Source organism: Falco biarmicus, chromosome 2 (assembly GCF_023638135.1).
Source record: "Falco biarmicus isolate bFalBia1 chromosome 2, bFalBia1.pri, whole genome shotgun sequence".
Classification (NCBI taxonomy): Eukaryota; Metazoa; Chordata; class Aves; order Falconiformes; family Falconidae; genus Falco; species Falco biarmicus.
In genome coordinates, this window is record NC_079289.1 from 4,905,393 (window position 1) to 4,930,578 (window position 25,186).

Consider the following 25,186-nt stretch of genomic DNA (forward strand, 5'->3'; position numbering starts at 1 on the left):
AACAAGTCTGTGGGTATGGTGCTGGATCTAGCCAGTCTCGGACCAAAGCACACCGTGTTGCAGGCAGAAGCTCTCTGAAAAGGCAGGTGGAGGGAGCCCCACCACTAGGAAAGACACGTTCTCAACTGTTTGACTGGTTTAAACTTCAAAACGTCAATTTTGTTACTTTCCCATGTTTTCCTCACAGTATCGACTTCTACCATTGCATGTTACTCATGTCTCATCTCTTTTAAAAGGTGCAGATTCAGACTTGGTAGAAGGAGGCATGTTTCCCACCCATCGCACATCTGCAGCAGAGGCAGAACTTGAAGGATGCAGAAACAAAAAGATCTTACAAACTTTAACACCAGTGACCGGCTCTCCTTCTACATCTGGTGCTGAGGGATCAGAAACACCCGATCACGTCTCACGACTACAAATGTCTCCTCTCTAAGAGGGGGTTCAGGTGGTGGGGTGGGACACCCCTCTCCTTGGTGATGTGGCTTTGGGCCACCTCCTGGGAGAAGGACCCTGGATAAGAAGTCCCACCAGCCAAGCTAAAATGCTGCCCCCACCCCCCACACAGACGACAGCCCTGCAGGCTTTTATCAGGGCACTTTCTCATTCACTTTCTTTGGAAGGTGGCTGTCCTTTGCTGTTTCAGAGGCCTGTCACATAAAGCTTTCCCAGGCTCCTAATCACTCTCCTCACTCTCCTCCAAAGACTCTGGTGTCAGGGGTCCACCCACACACACATTGCTGCAGGATAAAGTCCCGATTGCTGGCAGGAAAACTCCCCGCTCCCTGTCCTGCCTCGCTCCGCACACACAGAGGGCTCAGAGAGGGACCCAGGCAGCCAGGTCGAGCTTCAAACCTCAATCCCCAACTTCAAGGCTCAAGCAGGGGCCAGCCTGCACCATTTCCCAGCATCTCCTTCTGCTCAGCACAGCCAGGAGGACCCCATACACTCCTGGTCATTCCCTACATCCCACCTCTCCTGCCTGTCTTGGGTTTTTTGGTTGGTTTTTTTGTTTTGGTTTTTTTTGGCGTGTATGTGTCTTTCTCCATTTATTTTATTTATTCCCCTCCCTCAAAGGCTCTCAGCCTGCTGCAATCACAGACCGCTCACTGTCTGCACGGCTGCCACTATGGGGAATACGAGGCCAGGCAGGAGGTAGGAGTGGGGCTCGGCCACCAGCCCTGCACCCCGCTCGCCTGCCACCCCTGCCCCGCGCCCTGACCCCCGACAATGAGCCCCTCTGTTCCCCACCGCCCCGGTGGAAGCTCCCGCCTGACGCTACGTGCGGTGGGCAGCAGCTGAAGCAGGCAGGGGAGGCAAGAGGGACGGCGAACACAAGCCTCAAGTCATCTGTTCTCCTTGGGTCAAAGTAAACGAGGTTTTCCTGGGAGCTTCCTATCTGGAGGATAGGAGGCTTCCAGGATATTAGGATATTAGGAACAACACAGACCCGGGATCAAAGGAGCTGTGTGCAGCATTGATGGTGTGGAACCAGAGCAGCTATTTTACACCAGAAGGGGTGTTTATTGTGTTTGCCCCTTCCTGTGCTGCATGGCTCTCAACACAGCTAACCCTAACCCACCTGGAATCATCACGAGAAGGAAGGAGATCTGGGGTGCCGAGGTGGCCCCTATAGGGGTGGTGAGTGGGACTTTGCAAGAGGCAACTGAGGAGTACCAAACCCCTGAGCTGAATTACATTGCCAATCTTCCCTTTTCCAGCCGAAAGCATCCAGAGGGCAGTCAAAAAACACATGTACCCCCTGCAAGTAAACAACCACCCCCCAAAAAGATGCTTAAGTGAGTATGTGGATGAAGATCTGCAGAAGGGACTGGTAGCAATGACCAATAACCCCATTTATCATGAGTACTGACATTACGTATGAGATAAAAAAATGTAGACAAACATAAGTATTGCTCAGTTCAACAGCAGCACACAGCACCAAACCTACAACATATGTGTGACAGCTCCTCGAAGCTGAAAATTTAGAAGACACCTCAATGTCACCAGAAAAGAGGAGGGACAGGAGGGTTTACTAGTCAGTTTTGGAAACAAGACATGATCCCCTTTGGGGCATTATGTTAAGTGGCCAAGGAGATTGTTTAGCAAGTCAACTTGCATCCTTTGGCAGCCACACGAAAGCCCACGGGGATGTTCAGAAGGTCAGCGCGGAACCCGAATGGGCAAGTCAGCAGATGTGTTCATCAGCAAAACTTAATCACTGAAAATCTACAAAATTCAGAAGACCACAAATCTTCGACTCAGAATGTTATTTCCATCTTACCATATGGATGCAGGAGCTGGAACTCTACCAAAGAGATGTCTAAATGCCTTCCAAAGCAAACGCCTTTGGAAAATACCAGGTTTAAATGGAACAAGATGCATAACAAGTACTAAGATGCTATTAGGACAGCATCTTAGATCCAGGAGACATGATGGAAATATTTTAGACTTGTCCAAAAGGCACTGGGAAGCAAAAGAAATAATAAATAATTAAAAATAAAAACAAACCCCAAAACCAACCAGAAGATATTTCTGTCAGTAGATTACAGGAAAAAGAGACAGAACACACAGTATTTAAAAATTCAGAGGCCGTGTGAAGAAGAGCCCAGAGCAAGCAGAGATGGAAAAGCTTTCTGAGCAACGGAAAGGAAGAAGCAATCTGAATACTTAATACAGAAATGTCTAAGAGCTGTTCTCAACGGTCCTGCCTCAAAGCCAGACTTAAAACTATAAATAAAAATGTCCCATTTCTGGCTCAAGAGTGAACCTCCTGTCCTGAAGAGGCATCATTTTGGGGTGAGAATATTCACATTTGGATGGAGAAGTTCATTTCTAGGTATTAGCGTAATGCAGACAACCAGACTGATGCAAGATTTCCCAGATCCTGACCTTCTCCAGGAAAACTGCGCAAGAGCTCAGAAAAAAAAAAAAAAAAAAAAAGGGGACTGAATACGAAAAGACAAATCCAGAGATGAAATCCTTCCCCCCCGCCCCTCCCCAGGGTTGCTGGCACCAAATTATTCCAGATTCATTGGAGAAACAGGCACCGCTGGCTATCTCACACAGCAAGAAACATATGCTCCCAGCACTCATATTTTCCTTCCATTCTTTAAAGGCACAGCTTGCAGGCTAAAGATGCCTGTGAGCTTTTTGTTGTTGTTTTGACCTAAGCTGATTTTTATTTTTTTTTAAATACAACAGGTATTTAAGTTGCGGTATGGCTAGATATGATTGATGACCCAGGTCTGACTGCACTGTGCAGGTCTGCATGCTGACCTTGAGGAATCCCTCTTTGTACACGCTAAAAGGAGGCTGTTGCAGGCGTGCCTTAGGTGCAAGCGCCTCTGCCTGGAGGCGGGCACATGGTCTGGATTTCTTCTTAAGGTCTCCGGTCTGCTCTCGGTGATTCCACATGCTGAATGTTTGCTTTTTCTGTTGCTAATCCTGAATCAGAAAGAAGAGGGATGCTCTACACTGTGCATCTATACAGCCTCCTGCCATTCACTGCCAATTTGCTGCTGGTTTAACCCGTGATAACCAAAAAGCCGGGTTCACTCAGCGACAAAGCGTTCAGGTGCTGATTCAATTTCTCCAGGTTTAGACTGAAAAAGCCTAAGGAGGAGCAAACCCACTTGTCCCTCTGCGAGAGCGAGACCTGCACCACTTCGCACCAGCGTTTCCAGGCCAGCAGCTCTGAAAGCTTTTACCTAAAAGCATCCAGCCACAGCGGGATATTAACACAGTGGTGCACAAGAGTGGGAAACCAGTGATTTCTAACACGGATAACTTCTCAGCTGGGATGAGAGACTGGGAAAGGCAAACAGAAACCCAGCCCAGCCTTTCTCTGCTCAGCTCCTTCCAAGCCCACAGGACTGCGTGCTGGGGAAGGGCCAGAAATAAAGCACAGAGATCATCTGATGGACAAACAAGAATGAGTTTTTTTCTGTTCTCAACCTATTTTCGTTATTTAAACAGCATTACAGCAGCCAGCGCTAGACTGTAGAGACACCAAATGAAACTTCGGAGGGCAGGTCTGCCCCTAGCTTATTCGTCTGCATGAGGAATGCTACTGTAGGCGCTGTGCAGTGACCCACAGCAGAGATCCAGGATGTTCCAGCAGACTTTCTGGATGCTTCGCAGCTTTGGGAGCCTCTCCAGAGCCAGGCGCCCCAGCTGGTGGCATGGGCCAGGCTCTCAACAGCCCCAGTGGCAGGGCCAGGCTTCCCGCTTGCAGCTCTGGATGAGGAAATCACAACAGCTTGTATTTACACGACGCCCTTCGACCAAACGACATGCCTAGGTGTGCCGCAATTAAAATTCCATAAAATTACCCAGTCAAAGGACAGTGTGGGATAATAAATGTTTGTATATTGTTGATGCTGAGCTTCACCTGCTTTTGCCCAAATTTTTAGCAGGACAGGTTTTTCCCTTGGAGAAGGGCTGAGAGGTGAAGTACAGGCTGTGCAGAACAGCAGCGACAGCGGTTCAGAAACCTCTTTCAGTCCTATCGCTGCTCTCTGTGCATCCTGAAGTAAATCAAAGTCTCTCTTCTTCATTTCTCCCACCTCCTGAGCCAGGGATAAACACACTTCAGCACCACTGTTAGGTGCTGTAAGATCCACCTAAACTTTATGATAGGGAAGTGAGACTTTATAAAGACTTGAAAGCAGTACTGAGGGGAAGGGCAGTTGATATTAAAAGCAGTAATTTCCAAATCCTTTGGCTCAACTCATCTCGGAGAGCCCCCAGATGACCTTGGCACCCTTGCCATCTAAATCCCTGCCAGAAGTGCTTCTGTGGACCACCTGCAATCCCCTTCTGTGGCTTCACGCAACCCCCGCAGCCTGCGAGTGGCTCAGAACCCCCCAGCTCAGGTAGAAGCGATAAAGCCAAGCTGAGCTCCCAGCTGTGGGAATGACCCTGAACGCAAGGGCAGCCAAACCACTGATTCGCTCTGTGCCTCAGCATCCCCATCTGACCAGATCCTTTAGGGCAGATGTGGTCCTGCCAAACACCCAGAGCATTGAGCCCCAATCCCAGTTGCCTCAGCTGCTACTGTAATCCAAATAAATAATATTTGCTCTGCCTTTGAGTCACTGCTATAAATTATGTGCTTCTGGTAAACACTGTTACATCACCTCTTGCGTCTGACACTCACTAAAAGAAAATGAGAAAAAAACTGCAACACCAAAGGGTTTCAGTATCATTTCTGCTCTCTTCCAAAGAGAAATGAAGCCGGCTTCCTCTTACACTTTCCTTAAGTATTGTTTGCCTGTCTTCAGTTCAAGCTGTGCTTTGCCACCACCAATCTTTTACATCCACTGTGGACTTTACCAGGACCATCGGCCAGCTCTGAGGTCATGACAGCCAGATGAAGATTCACACAAGCTGTCTTAGCAAAGCCAAAGCACCAGGAAAATACACCGGCTTCACTCCCCACACCACACGCGGATTCCTCACCTCTACCGGCACGTCTACCTTGATCGATGCAATGCCTCGGGAAGACACGCTGGTTAGCCCTGACCAAACCAGTTTGAGTTTCAGCAGCTCTTTGCTGCACTAGCACAGCACTTCTCCCAGATCGCTTGCGTTGGCAGAGAACAAACGGAGACCATTCCCCTGCACAGGGAGCTGGGCTAAAGCAGCTGTATCGCTTCCTAGATTGGCGGCTCCGCACCGCGCTGTGCCACAGAGGTATCGGAAATGTTGGGCTGGAGGCAGCTCGGGAGGTCTCTAGTCCGACCTTGCATTTGAGGTGTGCCTAGATCAGGTCAGCCGGGATGTTCTCACCTCAAGTCTTGAAAACCTCCAAAGACTGAGACCTTGCAGCCTCTATGGGAAGCTGTTCCTCTATACCACGATCCTCTCACTGGAGGAGTTTACCTCTTACTGTGGTTGTTATCCCTTGTTTTGTCACCTGCTACAGCCAAGAAGAGTTTTGACTCCATCATCCCCATAATCACTCCTCAAATAGCTGCAAGTTATTAGATCAAGTGCATCATGATGCCAATATACCACCATCTGACTGTTGCCAGAAAATGTTACAGTGGGCAAAGGAACACAGCCCCGCATTCAAACAAAACGGCCCCAAGAGCAGGTTGCAGGGAAGAGGTCGTGTGTTTTGACTCATCAGTAATGATGCAGCAGAGAAGCAAGTTATGGAGCGTGACCTTTGTGCAGCATTGCACAAGAGAGGTGGTGTTGCAGGAGGGCTGGCAGGCACTGCCCTTGCAAGTGAAATGCACCCCCTGACCTGCAAAACCTTCTCTGGTGGAGCAAGTGTTCATCCCTCCTCTGAATCACCCAACAGATGACAACAGCTAAAATGCTTGATGGTCTTTCAGAGTTAAGCCTGGAGATTACATGGGAGGAGCAGGGTGCAGCAAGGCAGCTTGACAGCTGGAATAAGATGCTAAGTCATGGAGCTCAGCACTGTCAAAACCTTCTACAAAGAATTTGTTTGCACTGGGTCAGAGGACTTCCCTGAGTCCCATCAGCAGGTGATGTGATTTGTGCCCCAACGCCTCTTTGCTAGCCCTCCCTAAGTTCAGGCTCAAAATCCACAAATTCACCTAAACCAGCACGGGAAGGGACTTCTGGAGAATTCATCACATTTATTCCACTGCCCCAAAGCAGGATCAGCTCTCCTGAAGTGCAGCTGGGCCAGCCTGCTCTTTGAAACTTCCACCGATGGAGACTCCGAGCCCACCCCAAACCATCTGTTCCACTACTCCATCGCTCTGGCAATCAGAGGTTAGGAAGTTTTTTCCTAACACTTGCTTCCCCTGCTGCAGCTCGAGCTCAGCACTTCTTGGCCTCCCACCGCTGGCCACGGAGAACAGTTTACTCCCTTCCCCTTCGTGGCCACCTCAGACATACTCAAGGCCTGTTATTTCTCCTTTCAGCCACCTCCTCCCTAGACTAAGCAATCTCATTCCCTTCAGCCTTTCCTTGTTTTCCAAGTTTCTGCTCATTCTTTGGTGCTTTTCTCTGGAGTCTCTGCAGCCGCTTCCTATTTTTGGTACAGGGGAGCATCCTGAACCAGGCATGGCACAGCTGAACATGACAGCAACCCATTAAAACCCCGAAGAGAGAACAAGGAGGAGGGAAAAAAGGAGATTGCTTTTATTTTGCTGCAGAATTAAAGGGATGACCTTTCTTCTCCCTGTTGTAAAATTTCATCCCGATGAGCGCTGTGCCAAAGGTGCTACCTCCCACCATTTGAGCAGTTCAAGATCTCTGCTCCGGTGGTCCGGCTTCAGTCCACATCCCACATTTAACAAGGACATCCTCGCTATGCATCTTCAGGTGGGATATGAAAGTCAAAAGAAGCCGTTCACCGGGGAGCTACCCCTAGGAATTGGGCTGCGATCAGTAAATCGGCCCGTTACACGCCGCCCCCCCCCCCCCCCCCCCCCCACCTCTTCTGCTGCCCCCATCGAAGGGGAGCAGGTCTTCTGATGACCTTGATGAAACTGCTTCTGCTCAATGTAAAAACGACCACCGACACACAAAACCAGACTCAACTCTCCCCCCAGTTAAACCCGTGGGTGTGGGGGGAAGCACTAAAGGATTGTAAAACCGGTACAAGACCAGACGCTTTTCTTTCAGTCAGAATTGCAGACACACATCTCGGCCAGACAGAAAAAACCTCCGGCTTCACTGCACATAAATGAACAGGCAAAGCACACTGATTTAACGATAGGAAGCTCAGAGCTGCTCTACAACGACAGCAGTTATTTTTGACATTGCTTTTCTGCCAGAGACCCCATCCCTGAACCCCGTCATGCCGGGCAGCGGGTACACACGAAACACCGCTCTCAACCCACGTCTAACTCGGGAGACAACAGACAGGCACGTCCAAGCGGGAGAGCACCAGGAGACAGTGAGTCAGTGCAGACCGGCACAACATGCACTGGTCTCGGCTCATCGGTCACACAACTAAAGCCAAGGGTTTTGTTTAGGGATTGGGGATTTTTTTGTTGGTTTTTTATTTTCTTTCTTTCTTTTTTTTTTTTTTTTTTTTCCCATGGATGTTCTAAGGAGGAGCCAGGAGGAGAATTAAAGGACAGCTCTGTGCTTTCTGGCTGCATACAAGGAGACCTTTCCATGCATGAAAGTCAGAAGGGGAGAAGGTGGGGACAGACCTTTTAATAGGGCCTGTGGCAATAGGACAAGAGGTAATGGTTTTAAACTGAAAGAGGGGAGATATACATTAGATAGAAAGAAAAAATGTTTTATGCTGACGGTGGTGAGACACTGACACAGGCTGCCCAGAGAGGTGGTAGATGCCCCATCCCTGGGAACACTCAAGGTCAGGCTGGACGGGGCTCTTGAGCAACCTGGTCTGGTTGATGATGTCCCTGCCTGTGGCAGGGGAGTTGGACTAGATGACCTGTAAATGTCCCTTCCAGCCCAAACTGTTCTATGATTCTCTGAAGGTACAAAAGTGTTTGTCTGAAAACATAATGAAACAAGCAGATGATGGAGCTTAGCGTCCCAAGCAGAGTGAAGGTGGAAGGTGGTATTTTGGTATCTCCATTACTATTGACCTTCAAGGATTTGGTTACCTTCTTTTAATACTACGGTAGCATCTATAGCACTCATGAGAGATCATGGCCAAACCGTCTATGATCTACATGACTCCCTGTCCCAAACTACGAGGCACAAGAGAGGTATAATGCCTTGAAGCAGTCATTGTCTGAGGCATCTGAATGTCCCCCAATGGAAGAGAAACTCCCACCCCCAATATTTCCCAGAGCACTGTACAAAGAGGTCCTACATAAAATATTCCACGATCTCACATGAACGCGATCCTCTGAAGTGAAACCAAGCAGGTACAGCTGTAAATGCCGATTAACGCTGCGTGGATCAGGTGTGGAGAAGAGTCCCCTTCCCCAACCAGTCTGGATGGAAGCTCGAGAGAAAATCTAGCACTTTCCTCTCTTGCCAAAGATCTCCTTGAAAAGTAAAACCAAAACAAAACCAGGCTTATAAAAGCACAACGCTTCAAGGCCAGCATCAGCAACACACCCATGTGCAGACCATGTACATTTGAAATGCACTCGCCAAAGAAAAAATAAATCTATCATCTACCATGTGTCCATACAGCCAGAGCAGGAACTTCAAACCCGATTAGCAGCATCCTGCAGCCTGAGATTCCTCCTTTGAGGTCTCAAAGCAGAATATAAACTGAAGGCATAAGGAAAGCGGCAAAGCCAGCGACTCAGCGCCTTCCCTTTTGAGTTCATACAACAGCCGGCGTAACACCGTGGCGGCTGAAAACTCGCCTTTTGTGCATGATAAGCAAAGTCCAGCCTTGTAGGTTTGTTGTAGATGAAGGGAGGTTTTACGGGAGCAAAGCCATCAGCCTCAGGCTCTACCACATCTAGCTGCTTTGAACTGCTATGGAAGAGAACTCGATCACACACCAACACCCCGACTGCATGCCGCAGCTATAGGAATACCAATACATTAATAATATTTCATTAAAAAGCAAGGAGATGGGGCATCACCGAGCGAGACACAGTCCAGCATTTCCAAATTCAGGCACTGATGCAGGAAGCCAGCACAACTTGTGTGATTGGAAGGGAAGTCCCACTGACCACAAGTGCCAGGACCGCTCTGGCGCGGAGATCCCCTCGAGTGCCATCTGCCAAGCATCGCTTCCTGCCCCGCGGAGGCTGCGTGGGATGGCTGGGCACATCTCAGCACCGCCGCGTTTCCTCTGGGGGGAACGAGGATGTTTTGAAAGCATAGGTGGCTTGCAAAGCACTTTGGGATGTGTCTGGATGAAAAGCACTCTTATGCACATCGATAATTAGCGCTAACCGCTGGTGTGTCACACCCTCATGTAGAGCATTTAGCAGATTTATTCAGCTCTTGCTGGAATGCCAGAGCACAAGCTGGATATTCAGAAGGCGATGTGAGCGCCCTTTCACGGGGCAGATGCTGGGGAGCTAATGATGTTTGATGAGTTAAGGCCACTGGTGACTCAGGATCAGCAATTAGTTGATTTCTGCGGGAGGAAGGTGCTTTGCTCCATTAAGCTAAAAGCATCCTCCACAGTTCAGCATGCACAAAGTCATTCTGTCCATCTCCCACAAAGCCTGCCTACATACATTAGGGGCTTGATATTTCCCAGGTAAACACCCGGTTTTACCTTTGTCTCAGTACATTTGGGGGGGGACAGGGAGCAAAAGAACCGGATTCCCTCGCAGCTCCATCCCACAGCCCCACACCAACCCGATCCTCCATCAAAAGGGATCAGGCACAAAAGGAAAGGATTGCAAAGAGTGACCGGGCACGCAGTCTAATGTAAAGGGATGTGGCACCGCTGATGTCTACGGGGTTGCACTCATTTTGGACAAAGCTAATAACACCAGATCACAAACCAGACACCCCTCCAGCCCTGCCCTATCACCTGCGATACGGGACTACAGACACCCACCTCCCTCTCCAGGGTAGGCAGCGATGCTTCCATGAATCAATAACAGGCACCGGGCGGACACCAGCTGCACTTGTTCCGCCTGCCATTCCCAAAACACACGCGGGCAAAAGCAATGGGACCAAAGGACGACCTGGCTGGTGGCCCCCCAGGGAGGGAGAGCATCCAGCTCTCTCCTAGAGCCTGTGTCCCTGCCAGCCAAAGCCTGGCAGAGGCTGGTCATGGAGTCGGGGAGCAGGACCCCGGCTTCAACTCTGGGAGCGATGTGCCGAGTCATAGGATGGCAGCTCGGCGTAGCCACCTTTCTGAGCGCTATCGCTCGTGGCGGCCGGCAAGACCGTCAGGCGGAGGGCGCAAAGAACAGTTATTTCTTTCAATGCGCGGGGAATGTGGCAGAGCTGGCATTTGGACCCTCTTTTTACAACTTCTTTGAAGTGTTTGATCTCAGCCGCTAATGGCACAAAAGGCCATCGGAGCGCTGCTGGTGCGAGCTTCAAAGGGTTGGAACGTTAAATGATTAATAGGAACCGTGCATGGGGAGGGGGAGAGCCACCGTTACGGGGGTGTTGGGGGGGGGGGTGGTGTCCAAGGTGTATCGTTACCTTTACTCTTTGGGACAAAGGTATTGCCAAGCTCCCCTACAGCACAGGACTAGAGCCAAGGGGGGGTGACAGCAGCGGGTCCCGGGCCCCAGCCACGGCGGGGCGCCCACGCGCGGCCACCCGGGGCCGTCACCCCGCTGCCCTGGGGCAAAGGTGGGGGTATCGGAGATGCTGCCCCCCACGCCTCCCCCAGCAGCGGGGAGCCACGACCACCCCCCCCCCCCCCCCGGCAAGGGACACCCCGCGCTCCGCCGAGCCTCCGCGGCGGCAGGTGCACCCGGGCGGGCGGCGGCCACCGGGGGCAAGGACCCGGGGGTTGGGGGTGGGGTGGGGGGCACGACACCGAGTAGCGATGAAGATGAGGGTGGGCTGAGACTTACGTATCTCCGTAACTTCTTCTCCGGCGGTGACTTTCGGAGCCAGCCCGAGCACACCACCTCCCCGCCGCTCATCGCGGCAGCCGGGCGCGCCGCCGGGCGCTGCCTCCCGGCGCTCAGCGCCGGCAGCGCCGGCCCATGGAGGGCGGTGGGTGGGTGGGTGAGTGGGTGGGTGGATGGATGGATAGATGGGGGGGGGGGGGCGACGAGCACCTCCCCCCGCCGCCGCCGCCGCTCGGCTGCGAGCGGGGAAGCAGGAAACTGGCTGGGTCCCCGGCTCACCACGCCTCCCGCCCGGCCCGGCGCCCCGCCAGCCTGCTTTAAAGATACAAACCCCGTGGGGAGGGGGGGCTGCCCGGCCCCCCAGACCCCCCCGCCGGCCGGGAGGGGTTGCCTCCCCTGCCTCCCCCGCGCCGCACTCGCACAGTACCTATACAGAAACTTTATCCGTACCGCAGCAGGTGATCTCCTGCAGCGCTGCCTTCCTAAAAAAGTGCAACCCCCCCAACGCCTCCACTGTCCGATTTTGATCACCCCAACCCCCCCCAAGGACCCTTCCCCTGTCTTGACGGAAAAAGGCATTGTCACCCCCGAAAGGACAGGCTGCTCAGGGGCTCGGGCAGGAGATGAAGGTGCCATAGGAAAACAAAGAGCTTGAGCAAGAAACAGGGAAACCAGCGACAGCAAAAACCCTCCTGGAGGAAAGAAGGGGGGGGGGGGGGGGGGGGGGGGAGAAAAAAAATATTTGCGGGGAATCGATAAAAGCTTCATATTTTATTATTGATTTTTAAATAATGGAGCAGTGCCCACTGAAAAACGATTTGACTGCCAGTGGAGTCTCATACAGACAAGCCAGGTTTTGTATTACAGTATATCATACCCTGGCTGAGATTAACTCTCTTTTTCCAGATCTAGAAACGCTGTACATTTAAGTCTGATCCTCTCCCCAGCTCAGGCAGCAACAAAAAACTACCCTCAACAGCCCTATGAGTAGGATTGTGCTTTAACCCTCCTCTTGCTGCATCCTTAAAAGCAGAAACCTGGGCACAGCGACCATAAAAGCCGAGTCCTCCTTGCCCACGACACGCTCACGCTGCCCGCTTGTTAGGAAAATACAGCTCGGGGTTGTTTGCTGGGGATGGATTTCTAAGACTGCCTCTATATGGCAGCTCTACCCCAAACCTGCTTGGGCACATTCAGTCATCCCTGCCTCAGCTTCCCTGCCTGTCCAGCCTCCGCAGGCAGGGACGGTCCCTCCTTACGTGTTCTTGCCCTAGCTGGTGCAATAACAACTCCATGCTGGCTGGCTGCTCTACTGTATGTCGAACAACACCACCATATAATGCCGCTTGCACGGGGATCTTGCCTCACTTCAGAGCAGTAATTACAACTCACAGTGCCCCTGGGAGGGAGGCACGACACCTCTTTGGAAGATTGGGACAGCACAGTTAAGCAATACGTTGTTTATCAGATTTGTGAATACCTGAAGGAGGGGAATAACCCCCTGAAGAACAAGTATGTCACTTGCTAGGAACGTGTTTTCTCAACAGCTTTATTCTTCTTTCTCCACCAGTGAAACACAAAGGCTAAAAATGAAGATTTTGCTGCCTTTTTGCTGCCCAAAGGAATGGCTCAATCTTATTAAAGCGCTGGGCAATCTCGGCACAGATGCCAGCTATGGTTAGATCCGCTTGCCCATCTCTGCCAACGCGGCATGCACGATGGAGCCAAGAGCAGGGGAGGACGAAGAGACCAGTTCTGCGCTGGCATCAGCCAGCATTGCCTTATTCAGTGCACTGGAGCTGTATCAATTTACGCTGCATGGCAGCAAGAGTCTCGCCCGCAGACTCTCCTGGATTAGAGGCACTTTGCACATTCACAGGGAAAACCGAGTCCTGGTGACCTGCCCTTAAGAGAAATCCCAAGCAATCTCAGGCAAGCCAGTGACCTACTGGGGATTTATAAAGACGCAATGGAGAGCAGATGATCGTGATTAATACGCAGGTATTAATGCAAAGTGCAAAGCCACTCCATGGTGTATACTAACGACTCACAGGTTAGGAATTCGCTCATACTAACACCAATGCAAAGTGGTATGAGTTCGACAATCAGTTGCAGAGAACCCCGTCTGCATTTTTATGTTAACAACTTCCACCACGTGGAGTTGGAACACTTCATTTGGGCAATGGATGTTTAAAGAAATGCTCCATAATTATCATCGTGTGAATTGGAATGAATTATTCTACGTGTTCTGTGACAGCCTTTGGTTTATTACACCGCTCCCTTGCTGTCCTACCCTTTCACTCCGCTCATCCCCCATTCTGGATTACATTTACTGACTTGGTTTATCAAAAGATATTTCTGAACGGTATCCAAAACACGAAGTACCCCTGGGACTTCTGGATGGGAAATGAGTTGCATTTTTTCTGTACGCTTAAATATGCTGCCATCTCAAGTGTGAAATACAAGCTTTACACAGAAAAACGCTCAAAACAAAGATGCTCCACGTGAACGTGCCTCCCTAATTCCACCGTGGCTGTAATGCAAAGTGGGAACAGCAAGTTAATTCTGGCATCGGGCTGCCAGATTACATATGATCCAATGCATGCAATGTTACAATGCCTTACAATGCTGGCCCTACTTAAAGCATTTGGCCAGGAAGGCAAATATTACCCCCAATGCCTCTAGGAATTAAAGACGATGTATGTCATGAACGTGGCTCTGATTTGGCAGCGCTTGTGCGTTCGTAACAGTTTTACCAACTTCAAGCTGTTCCTCCAACCGGCGGCGGAGGCTGAACTTAGGCTGGCCCCAGCTGACTGCGTACATCTCCGGAGTCTGAGCTAACAGCCAGCAGCCTTGGTGGAAAACTGTGAAAACCACATCCCCGGCTTGGAAAAATGCAGCGAGGGAATTATATGAAGCCATTGAGAATGTGTCTCTGCCAGCAGGAGCAGCTGAAGGAGGAACAGCAGAATTAGCAGGCATGGCAAGGGAGAAGTTAAGAGATGCCATGTAAGAAATCATACTCCCCGTAAAAGGGTAGGGCTGAAAGAGAAACATTTTTCCAAGACAAAGCCCTTGTGCGGCGTGTTGAATGTGCCGGGGCGCACGACACGGTTACACTTTCTCCCGCAGAAACCTCCGGGTTTTTTCACTGCAACCTTCAGCGCGCTTCCTCGTTCCTGTCTGAAACCGAAATCTATGAAAAATCAGAACTTCGAAGAAAGAAACCACAACACCCACTGCTTCTCCTGCCTGCTCGTTATTTAAATGGGCTGTGCCATCTACTGGCACGAGGGAAAGCTGCAGGCAGAGCCATTCCCCTCCTCGCTCCGCGTCGCTGGTGGAGTAGTAGAGATGGATGGAGACTCAGGGCATTTCCTGGGGATTAGGGACCAGCTGGCTGAAATGCTTTGGGCTGCTTACCCCAGCCAGCCACTAATCCCTTGGAAATGCCCTATACTGAGGTTAATATAAACCAAAACGGGCGGGGGGCGCGGGGGAAAGACGTTAAAAAATCTGCTCTGCTGCTTGGTGCTACGTGCCTGCTTTTCAATTCTGAGCGAATGCTCGGTCTCGTGAGATCCAGCTCCACAACAATACGACTTGACTTTATCTTCACGCAACAGTTCCTGCAGCAGAGCTAGATGGAAGCAGCTTATTTTATTTCATCAAGAATTTTCAAGTCAGAAAAAAAATAATAATCACCTCTTTCAAGAACCCGAGCCTTTTCAAGCTTTACACCCTCCGTAAGAGCAGAGCAAGCTCCCCAGAACAACTGCAATCAAAGCCAAACCACAAGACTCCTTTCCTTTGCGTGAAAGACAGCAGCTCCAGCAGCACTGGCTGCTTTCCATGAGCCGGGGGAATAGTGGCACAGGATGCTTTGATCAGATAATGAGACAGTTTGAAGCATCATCACTACAGCATTCTGTCAAAGACATGGGCATCAGAGCTTGGATGCCCTAATAGGGGCTCAAAAAAGAGAGCAGGGAAGACATGACTCGCAGGTCGGCGGTGTTCAAGGGGCACATGTTCCCTTGGACTTGATGGTCCAGTTGTGAGTGGTGGTGATGGGGAAACAATGGATTAAACCTACTTTGCCCCCTCCCTGTTGGAGATCCTGGCAAGACCTGGCACATCCGATCCAGAATGGATGCAGACCACCGGGCAGCACGGAGAGGGAGCTGGGTGGTGTCTGTAGATGCAGCCACAGGGCACTTCCAGTCCTTGCACTTGAAGGCAATCAAACGGATTTTCCTATTCAGGAACCACAGTCCAAGCTGAAGCCCAGTCCTGCTTCCTTCAGAAACTGGACAGTTAGAAATAACTTTGCCTGGAGCTGAGCTGGGACAGAATGCTACTGATACATTTCTCAGGTTTGGGGTCCAGGTAGAGCTTCTTTATGGCTGGTCCTTCCTGTAGGATGGATGAGTTCCTCATGCAGACTCTCCTGCCTGGATCTGGCTAAGTTTTTGGCAGCTATGTTTTCCCTTTTTTCTCCCGCTTATGCTGTTTCCACCATGGAAGAGAAGGAAAACGGGAGTTTTCCCTTTTTTTTTTTTTCTCACCTTCTCAAGACAGAAAACCATTGTAGCATTGCTTCGTGGAAAGAGCACCAGGCAATGCTCCAGACAGAGATGCTATTCTGATTTAAGCATAAAGGCCACTTCATCCTAGTTTTTTCCTGAGGAGGCCAGAAGCTCTGTATGGAAAGGAAAGGATTCCCTCTACGGACACTACTTGGCACAATGGGGCTTTGACTGCAGCTGGGCCCAGGGCAAGCAACCATAAAACAAATGATAATAAAACAAGCAGGGAGAAATCTTTGCCGGGCTCCCCTGCCTCTTTGCCCGACCCTGGTATACTCTCACATCCTTAGGCATTACTTCAAGAGCAGATGGTGCTCTGTGGTAGAGCAAACGAGCAATTATCCTCCTGACACCCCGCAAGGCCTCCCCACATGCGATAGCAAGAAGTTACTTCACCCCAAGCTAAGAGCTGTTGTCTGGGTTTTCAGCATAATTGGATGTAATCAAGTTTAATTTGGTTGGTGCAGTAACTCTGAAGACTTTTGTAACTGGATTACTGTCGGCTCAACGGTCATGTGCCATTATATTTGTTGGTCAGAACAGAAGCCAGAATAAAAACAGATGCTTTCCCCTTATTCCTCCTTCCAATGACACCCCTTCGGGATATGAGCATGCACTGTACAGTCGATATATAATGAACTAAAAATTCTATTAGAAGAAGGAAGTCGTTTCTGTCATATTACGTTCAGGCCTCTCCTAGAAAGTGTAAATTATTTAAGAGTACATATTTCTACGTTTGTTTACAACTGTAGACCATGCACAGCTTAGAGCTAATACTACTGGAGCAGAGACCTATGATGCACATGAGCTTTGAGACCTAAATCGTATTATTCATGCTGTACAAGTAGGGAAGCCGGAGTGAACGGCTGATGAGAACGGCGTCTCTCAGGTCCTATTTTCTCCCATACATCACCGGCTGAGAACCACGAACATACAAAATGCTGTGTTTATTAGCAGACTTACAGCTCTGCTACAGGTAATCTATAGGTGAGAGAGTGGCACCTGGTAAACCTCACAAAGCCAGCAGCATAAAGACCTGATTTTCAGGGGCCCCAGCTCCCACCAGTATTAAGTCACAGAAGCAGCATATGAAAGCCTGTTCCCTGTTCCCATCATACTTTAGGTCAAATTTTGCAAATTCAAGAGCCTGTGGTCTTTTCTAATGCCCCTGAAATGCTGAGAGTTGACACACTAATCCGCTCCCGACAGATGCCGAGGCCTGGCAAATGGAGACTGAAATATGGCACTTCTCTAACAGTGAAAATTACTCGAGCAGCGTGCGGAGGTGATACGCTTTTGTGGCTTCAAAGCTTTTTATGCCATTTGGAGGCATAGGAAGTGTATTATATTCCTGGTTGAAATGCTGATTGCATTTTAGACAGACACGTAAAAGCCAGTTCAATTTTGAATTGCAGATCAACCGTAGAAAGACCGAAGTGCGAAGAGACTTCCCTAAGATCAGCAGCAAAGGATGCTCGCCAGCTTCCAGTCCCAAATGCCACAGAGCAGCCACCTCACAGCCGACTGCTGTTAAACTGTAGATGCAGACGTACGTATCTCTGGCTTCGGCCAGATGGCTATTTTGAGTTTCTAATGATCTGGGAAATGAACATTTCATAATGTTCTATCTCAGGGGGTTTAGCCCAAACATTCTTCCTTTTTTTTTTTTTTTTTTTCATACCAGCAGTGTTACACATGCTACTAGATCAGAAGCGGGGACCGGAGTAACATGGTGCTAAACCCACCGTGCTTTAGCACGTATTCTAAGGACACAGCAATGTAATCCTGCCCAGCAAGTCATCCATCAAGTTCATTAACAAATACGCTCATGAAATTTTTTAAATACTTGAATCTTATACTTCATAAATCGTCATAAATGCTACTAATTTATTAATGCTATTAATAATAATGGAATTGGAAAGACTGAAGCCACTCTATAAACTGGGCCTTCAGACTTGATTTGCATGGTTATCTGGGTTTTGCGGGTGGCAAAGTTCAGACGCGTGGGGTGATATGGAAAAGCACCACCCATGCATGTTTACAGAGAAGCACCTAAAGCACACCCTGCCCAGCACTTCAGCTGCTGTGCAGAGCCCCTGCTCGGCAGCTATGCTGCTGCTGGGCAAGCCTGAATGCACATGGTGATTTATTTATACTAAACAACTACAGAGTTCATTTCCAGTGCTTCATGGAGATGCTGTTGTGTGACTCCAACCTGCCAGAGTGAGGCCCCATCAGTTACAGCCACACCAGAATCTCTGCAGCAGGTAAGCACTTGCAGCTGGCTCTCCTGGAGCTGCAAACTCGCTATCGGCTGGGCACTGGTTTTCTATAACTTCCTGCAGAAATGGGAGAAACCTGTTCTTGACTCAGGCAGCAGAGCCTGGAAACACCGATTCTAAGTCTTTCTTCCCTGCATAGCCTCTGGCGAGTCCCTTCATCTGTCCCTCACTTTCCTGCACTCACCTGCAGCATCACAGCTGTGTGAGCAGCCCTGACAGCACCGACACAGAGAGGTCAGTAAGCCTTGAAGTTCTCTAGGGCCGGGTGTCCAGCTGTCTCCTGCTTGGACAAGCAGCCTGTGGCCATGCATTCGCCAAGAGAGCAGCAGCAAAGCTAAGGCACAGGCACAAAACAGGAGACCCGTGTCTCAGAAAAATATGGCTCACGAGCCTGCTTCACACAGCTGAAGCACAGCACTGGGCTCTTAGAGTACAGCACCTTCAAAGGGCCACAAAGACAGCACTGAATTAATGCTCAAAAATAACTTTGGAGGTAAAGACTCCATACAGGTACTATTACTAAACCATTGTGTCTATGAAATATAATTATTTTCCCCTGTAGCTGGAAATCTAGCCTCTTTTGGAACTCACGGCAGATAGTATAGAACAGTCCAATATAGAAACTTATGCAGTTGCATGATTTACCAAGGCCACCTCCCAGCCCACACTGTGCAGTTTGTGTATTTTTCGCCAACAATCCATATCATCGGTGGCTTCTGAAAATTTAGATTTCTGCTCTTACAGCACATACAGGTATCAGCACATTAACCTGCTGATGACAGCAAGATATGCAGCTATTGCTGAAGAGCAACAAGCAAGATCGAGCTTTGCAAAGAAAATAAAAAATGTACTCTGTTGGCTGCCTCGACTTATTCAGAAAAAATCAATTGTAGGAGTAATAAAAATAAACAACACAATTGCTATCTCTGAAAGGCCTTGGGATATACAGGGATAGATAAAAATCACTGAAGCATAGTCTAGGATCTTAGAAATGCCAAAAATGTGTTTGAAACCAGATCAGTTGCAAACATCCTGCCTTGCTTCTGGTGCGGCAGTGCACCCAAAGGCAAACAGAGGGAAGCCTCGTGGGAGGCACTGAGCAAGGATTTGGTCGATTTGGGTCAGTTCCACGGTTCAGCTACACATCTTCCATAACCTTCGGCAAGCAGCTTAATTGCTCCGCGCCTCAACTTCCCGCAGTAAAATAGCATCAGCAATAAGAGCAACAAGGCTTCTGAAGTCATTTCATCCCCATTTCACCCATAATGAAGCCTACAGTTTCTGATGGAGCTAGGATAGGACTTCGAAATGCCCACCCAGTCTTGCCCCTCTCTCGCCCTTTAGGTGAAAGCTCTCCCTTCACAGCATCTTTGCCGAACACCTTGTGCAGCGGACACTGAGACACAGCTGCAGGACGGAGTATAATACATTTCACAGCAGCAATAAAACAACGGGAGCCATAATTTCTTTGAACTCTGGGTCAAACTTGTTGTTAGCCAAGTCTGTAAGAACTCATATAGTAAATTACATACGTCTCTTTACCAGCAGGATCATAAAATAAAACTTTACAATCCTTCTGAAGGTCATGGCTCTGGAACGAACAGTAAGACAAAACAATAAATTCACCCCCGAGACCACCATTTTTTGTGGCTACGGCAGCTTTGGTTAGATCTGAGGAAATTAGAACTTTGACAATCTTTATACAAAGTCTTTCTTATTTCTCCTTTGGATCCATCTCCTGATTCTTCCTAAGTGTAAGCAGAGGCTAAACCAACAGTAGTAATGGCTGTTATTGGTTTCAGCAGTAGCAAAACCACATTTATCTCTATACACACATTTAATGGAAACAATGACCGAAGTGTTTTTTGGCAAGTTAGTCCCCTTCTCCCCCCGAAGAAAAACACATCTATAAGCTATTTCCAAAACAATCAATATTAGTCCAGCAAGCAAAACGGTATGTTACATTTCCCATCAAAGTCTTGGCATTCCCTCAAACAAGAGATGCTTTATAAATTACAACTACTACCAAATAAACTGGGGAGAGGACTGCTGAGCCAGGCACCTTGCTGCTTTCCCCTCAGGTCTGGGGGCCTGAATGCAGGTAATTCAGCTAAAATCCCTGCGCTGGTTTGCTGACTTTTAAAGATTTGGCTCAGCCATGTATCTTTTCATCTATGCTTGTACAGAAGCTAGTACAACAGTCCAAGATCTAAACGCTGCCATAGTACCACAACATAAATCATACAGGAGAGAACAGCAGTCTCTACTAATAGCTTCAGAGCATGCATTTGCTCTCCTGTGGATTTTAAAAACGAGAAGACCGAGACATGGTCTTAGTTCTGCAGGTATTATTTTTCTAATTAAAAATAAGACTACTTTGGGATACTTTGATCCTGCACATAAAAACCTTATGTGAAGGGATTACCTGGTATCCTTGAAGAGAAAACAAAGGTTTTCCTCTGCTCTTCTAAGAGGCTGGCATTTGGTTATGCAAAGTTTATGGCATTGCTCTTTTATTCCCAGCAGTGTTGCTCTCCCATCACTGTCCTCATGTTGCAAAGCCACACTGCAGTAATCAATGACACTCATTCTTTCCTCTGAAGCTTAAAGTGAGGACAAACCCGAAAAGAGGCAGTACTGGCTGCCGAGGAACTGAAACTTCAAGAAATACTTACCAAAAGGATGCTAGCAGAGACCCTGCTGGTCACCTGGGCTCGAGAGCTGAGTGCTTACCGCACTGAAAACGCCCCAGCGTCACCTACTGCGCTGCACGTTCAGGCTAAGAGATGATTCCTGTGCGCAAAGAATAACAGCTTTTTATTTGAAGAAGTGTCAAAGCTTTTATCTGGCCTCAGCCACTGTCAGTGCAGACTTGTAAGAGAAGACGTAGTAAGGAAAACTGCTTAAGCCTAGGAAATTCTCCGTGCGTTTCCCTGCCTGGATGGCCAAGAGGAACAACCTCCCCTGTTCTCCCAATTAACTTCCGTTTCGTGCTGGGAGAGGAGATTCAAAGGAAATACATGACATTCCACATGGAAATCCCAGGGAAAACATGCTGCATTCCTTGGCAATACCAGCCCATTATATATACATAGCACAGGGTGAACAATGCCAGCCTGGAGGCAAAGAGCAGCTCCCACCCTTGCTGGCACCCATAAATCACGATTCTCACAGGAACGCGTCTTGGTATTAACCCTAAGCAGTATCATCACGTACGCAGGCCTCAGCCTCTACCGCCTCCTCTCTCCCACCACTAGGAAAAAACACACGTTGAAGGCTGTTTCCAAGACGGGACAACTCTTTCTTCTCCCTTCTGAGCCAGAGTGTTCACCTGGTTAGTTCTGTTGGGCACAACCCTGCTCTCCTCCTGCTTATCCTGCCAGGTTACTGGGGGTAGCGCTTTGGATGAGCTTTTAGACCCAAGGGCAATGCTCCCTTAGATCAACCCTGCCCTTCGGATCTCCAACTCACCAAGTACCTTCAAATGAAACAGAAAAACACGTAGAAGCCTGGGGACACTGCTCCTCTTGGACACCTACTCGGAAATGCACAAAGAACCATTCATGCTGCATCCTCGCTACATCTTTCTTACCATATACCTTCATCTACCTGCCTGGCTACAAATCAAAGGTTCAACCTTTTCCTTCTGTCTTGCAACAACCCCTTAGCGAGGCAAAGAATGAAGGGTGGACCATACCAGCCCTTGGTTTTCACAAGCTGTCACCTCATGTAAGGCCCTGACAGCCACTCTGCAAGCCTCTTTGAAACACTCCTGCTACCCTTTCCTGTAACTTCTGACTCAAGCCACATCATCCTATGACTTTCTGGCACTTTCCATTGTCTTCTTCTCTCCACCTTGTTTTCCACCTGTTGCTGTTTAGCCCCACCCTGCCCATCAGACCTGGCATCTCACAGCACCATCAACAACCTCCTGCTGACAAGGGCCCGCTGATGCCAAAACCAACAGAGCCAGCCCCGAGCTGCGCAGGGGTGAGGGCAGAGTGGACAGGAGACGGCTCTGCCAGCCACCCACTCTGTTTTCAGCAGATGGGCTTTCAGTCCAGGCACTCTCATTTACAGCAACTGTGACAGAACCAGTGACTAAGGATCTCAACAAGGACACCTGCTCATCACAAGTTATTTAGGAAGATGGTATGGATAGGGCTGTTTGGCAGCTGTACTTTTTCCACATCTTTCTGCTGAGAGAAGTAATTGCATAACGTTAAGGCCAGCAATGACACAAGACAATGCAACAAAAGTAGACACTGTCCAAATGCAGGAACATACTCAGGTGTCCAATGTAGGAAGTTCTCAGTGGTTTCAAAGGGAAGGCAGGTGCTTGAACCATTTTGTGGAACCAGACTTACCAACTCAAGGCTGTACTGGGAAATGCAAACCAGCAAATGCACAGTTAACACCTGCCTGCTCAAGCAGACAAAGGAGATAAAAAAAATTAATCTTGATATGCAGGGGATGTCTCAATGCATGCAACAAACACCCCAAAGTAATGACCTCGTGGTGATGCTGATTGCGTGATCGTAAGACATAAAAGCCCTAGCCGTGGCCCAAACTGAAACAAGGCAGGTGCCACATGACATAAATATGTATTTTTAGACACTGCAGGTGCACTCTTATACAGCCCTACCAGAGAGAACTGCGACTGCAAAACTACCAGTGCAATGCTAGTCGATTACTATTTTTCAGTCTCTTTCATCTACTTGGAAAAGAAGTCTTCAGGGCTGTTCTGCAGTTACTTCACGTTGTAGGTGCCAATTTACACGGGGTTCATTAGGAATAAAGCTGTTACCTTGCTTTTTCTCTTTATATATATATGTTGTTCATACTGCTGCTGTCTTGGGCTCCACAGTAGTAAGCACTATGCAAATGACCATTTGCTGGATTGTGATAATTTGGAAGGGAGGAAAGATGCTGGAAACCCTCAGTTCAAGTCCCAAATAAACCACTGGTTTCTAATTGCCCTAGGCAAGTCACTTCATCTTCCCATAATCCTGTCTTCAAAACAGAAATGAATTATTTCTTTACCTGGCAGGGAAGCTCAGAGCATAAACCCATTAAAGACTGAGAGGAGTTCAGATCCTATAGTGATAAGCAATTGCTTAACACATAGGCAATGCTTGGGAGCTTATATTGGTTGTTTCAAAATACAGAGAAAACTGCTTGGTCTGATGAGCAAGTGAGAAATTTTCTCAATAACAACAACAACAAGGCAAAGCAAAAGCAAAAACCCACCAATAAACTGCAAACCAGCTCTGGAAAGATGAATGAACTCTCATCTAACTGAACACTTCTTTCTGCTGTGAACACGTGCTCTCCTGGAGACAGAAAACAGGTTATTTCCTGCAAAGGCAGTGCAACTAATTCGGGTACACAGAAAAAGAAACATCTACCCAAGACACTGAAGGTAACACAATGATGCTGAGTGCTACAGTTTTGTGAGAAGAAGAAACCATATACAGAGTTACAAAACAACCCAGTGTACATCTTTATTGACGATTCACAAAATCAAACATCATTCACCTAATTCACTCCAGCAGTTCCAATATGGCATTATTCCTTGCTAGGTTTGGCTGACTTTTCCAAGGTAAACAATATTTGCATTTAAGAAAAAGGGGGGGGGGGGGGAGAACCACGCTTTACAGTAGCCATTTTGTAAGAGCAAGTGAATCACAGCCCATGACAATCTTTGCAATTTTGTAACACTCAATCTTCAAAGCACTCTTCACGCATTTAATTAAAGCCTATTGAAGCCTCACCGTCTCCCAGTCCATTTTAGGTCACACCTCCTTATTAGTATTTCACATAAAACCCCCACCGCCTTCCAACCACACTTAGACAGTACTTCCATTGCTTGGGCTAGTCTCACAAGAATCTTAACCCTTTAGTTAAGTGGGATTTATTAATGTTCCTGAAGCGCACTGAAGACAGGAACTGTTATCAAGTTAACCGCTAGCGTGCTTCCGTAGTCTCACCAGGACATATATTACTTCAATAAGCCAGTCACGAGTTTCACTGATATAAAAATTATCTTGATTTCCCACTAAAATACATAGTCATATTCTAGTATGTTATATACATATAGTCACACCAGCAGTTTTCTCCACCCAAGTCAACCGCTGCGCTACAGGAGACAGGAGTGCGGAAACCTGGGGAAAGGAATAACATCTTTGATATTGCCAACTCCCAAGATGTACTGCAGGTAGCGTTCAAACCCCATTCCGAAGCCTCCATGAGGAACTGAGCCGAATTTTCGGAGGTCTAGATACCTGTAATTTAAACAGACAGTTACATTTGCAGCATGGTTATGCTGACGTAATTCGAGAGAGTTTTTTATCTAGGGTTTTTGCTTTTCCACCTTAATTACTTCCCTTTGACCCTAACCACTGTGGATTATGCCAACACAGCCGGTGTTGGTCAGGGCTGTGAAGACGTGCAGCTCCCGGCCAGGCAGAATTGTGTTAGCAGAAACCCCAAATGCAAAGACGTTTAAACCAGTACACTTACGCCTTGCCAGTACACTAGAGCCTTTTGTTTAGGAGCAAGAACTCATCTGGGTACGAAGAGCAGCTTGAACATCATACCAATGCTCACATCGAAAACATTTTTGTAAGTTTTAGTATCTAACGTATTCCTAGCAGAGGCACAAACCCAGGTTCCTTCACAATCACAAAACATTTCCACTGTCGGAGATGGAGTTGCCTGCTTGGGTTTGTTTAGCCCTTGCCATGATGGTGCTGAAATCTGCCCCACAATATGTTATTTCATTTTCTGTATTCTTTTCAATAGTCTAAGTCATTTCATTTCCAGTACTTTCTTCAGAAGCTTAAATAGGTCTTTCTGTCTGCTGAATATTCCTTTAGACTAT

At 48.4% G+C, this 25,186-nt stretch overlaps 2 protein-coding genes across 4 annotated transcripts in view; both read right to left on the reverse strand.

Moving 5' to 3' along the window:
* Nucleotides 1-11,606, reverse strand: part of GAB2 (GRB2 associated binding protein 2) — a 101,762-nt gene extending 90,156 nt beyond the window's left edge. The window contains 1 exon segment of the mRNA XM_056327125.1: nucleotides 11,430-11,606. Coding sequence (XP_056183100.1) covers nucleotides 11,430-11,501 — 72 coding nt within the window. The 5' untranslated portion in view covers nucleotides 11,502-11,606.
* Nucleotides 11,607-23,782: 12,176 nt separating this feature from the next.
* The window catches only part of NARS2 (asparaginyl-tRNA synthetase 2, mitochondrial), a 52,659-nt gene continuing 51,255 nt past the window's right edge, over nucleotides 23,783-25,186 (reverse strand). For all 3 annotated transcript variants that reach the window (XM_056327127.1, XM_056327128.1, XM_056327126.1), the window contains one exon: nucleotides 23,783-24,587. In XM_056327127.1, coding sequence (XP_056183102.1) covers nucleotides 24,443-24,587 — 145 coding nt within the window. In that variant the 3' untranslated portion in view covers nucleotides 23,783-24,442. The remainder of the gene's footprint in view (nucleotides 24,588-25,186) is intronic.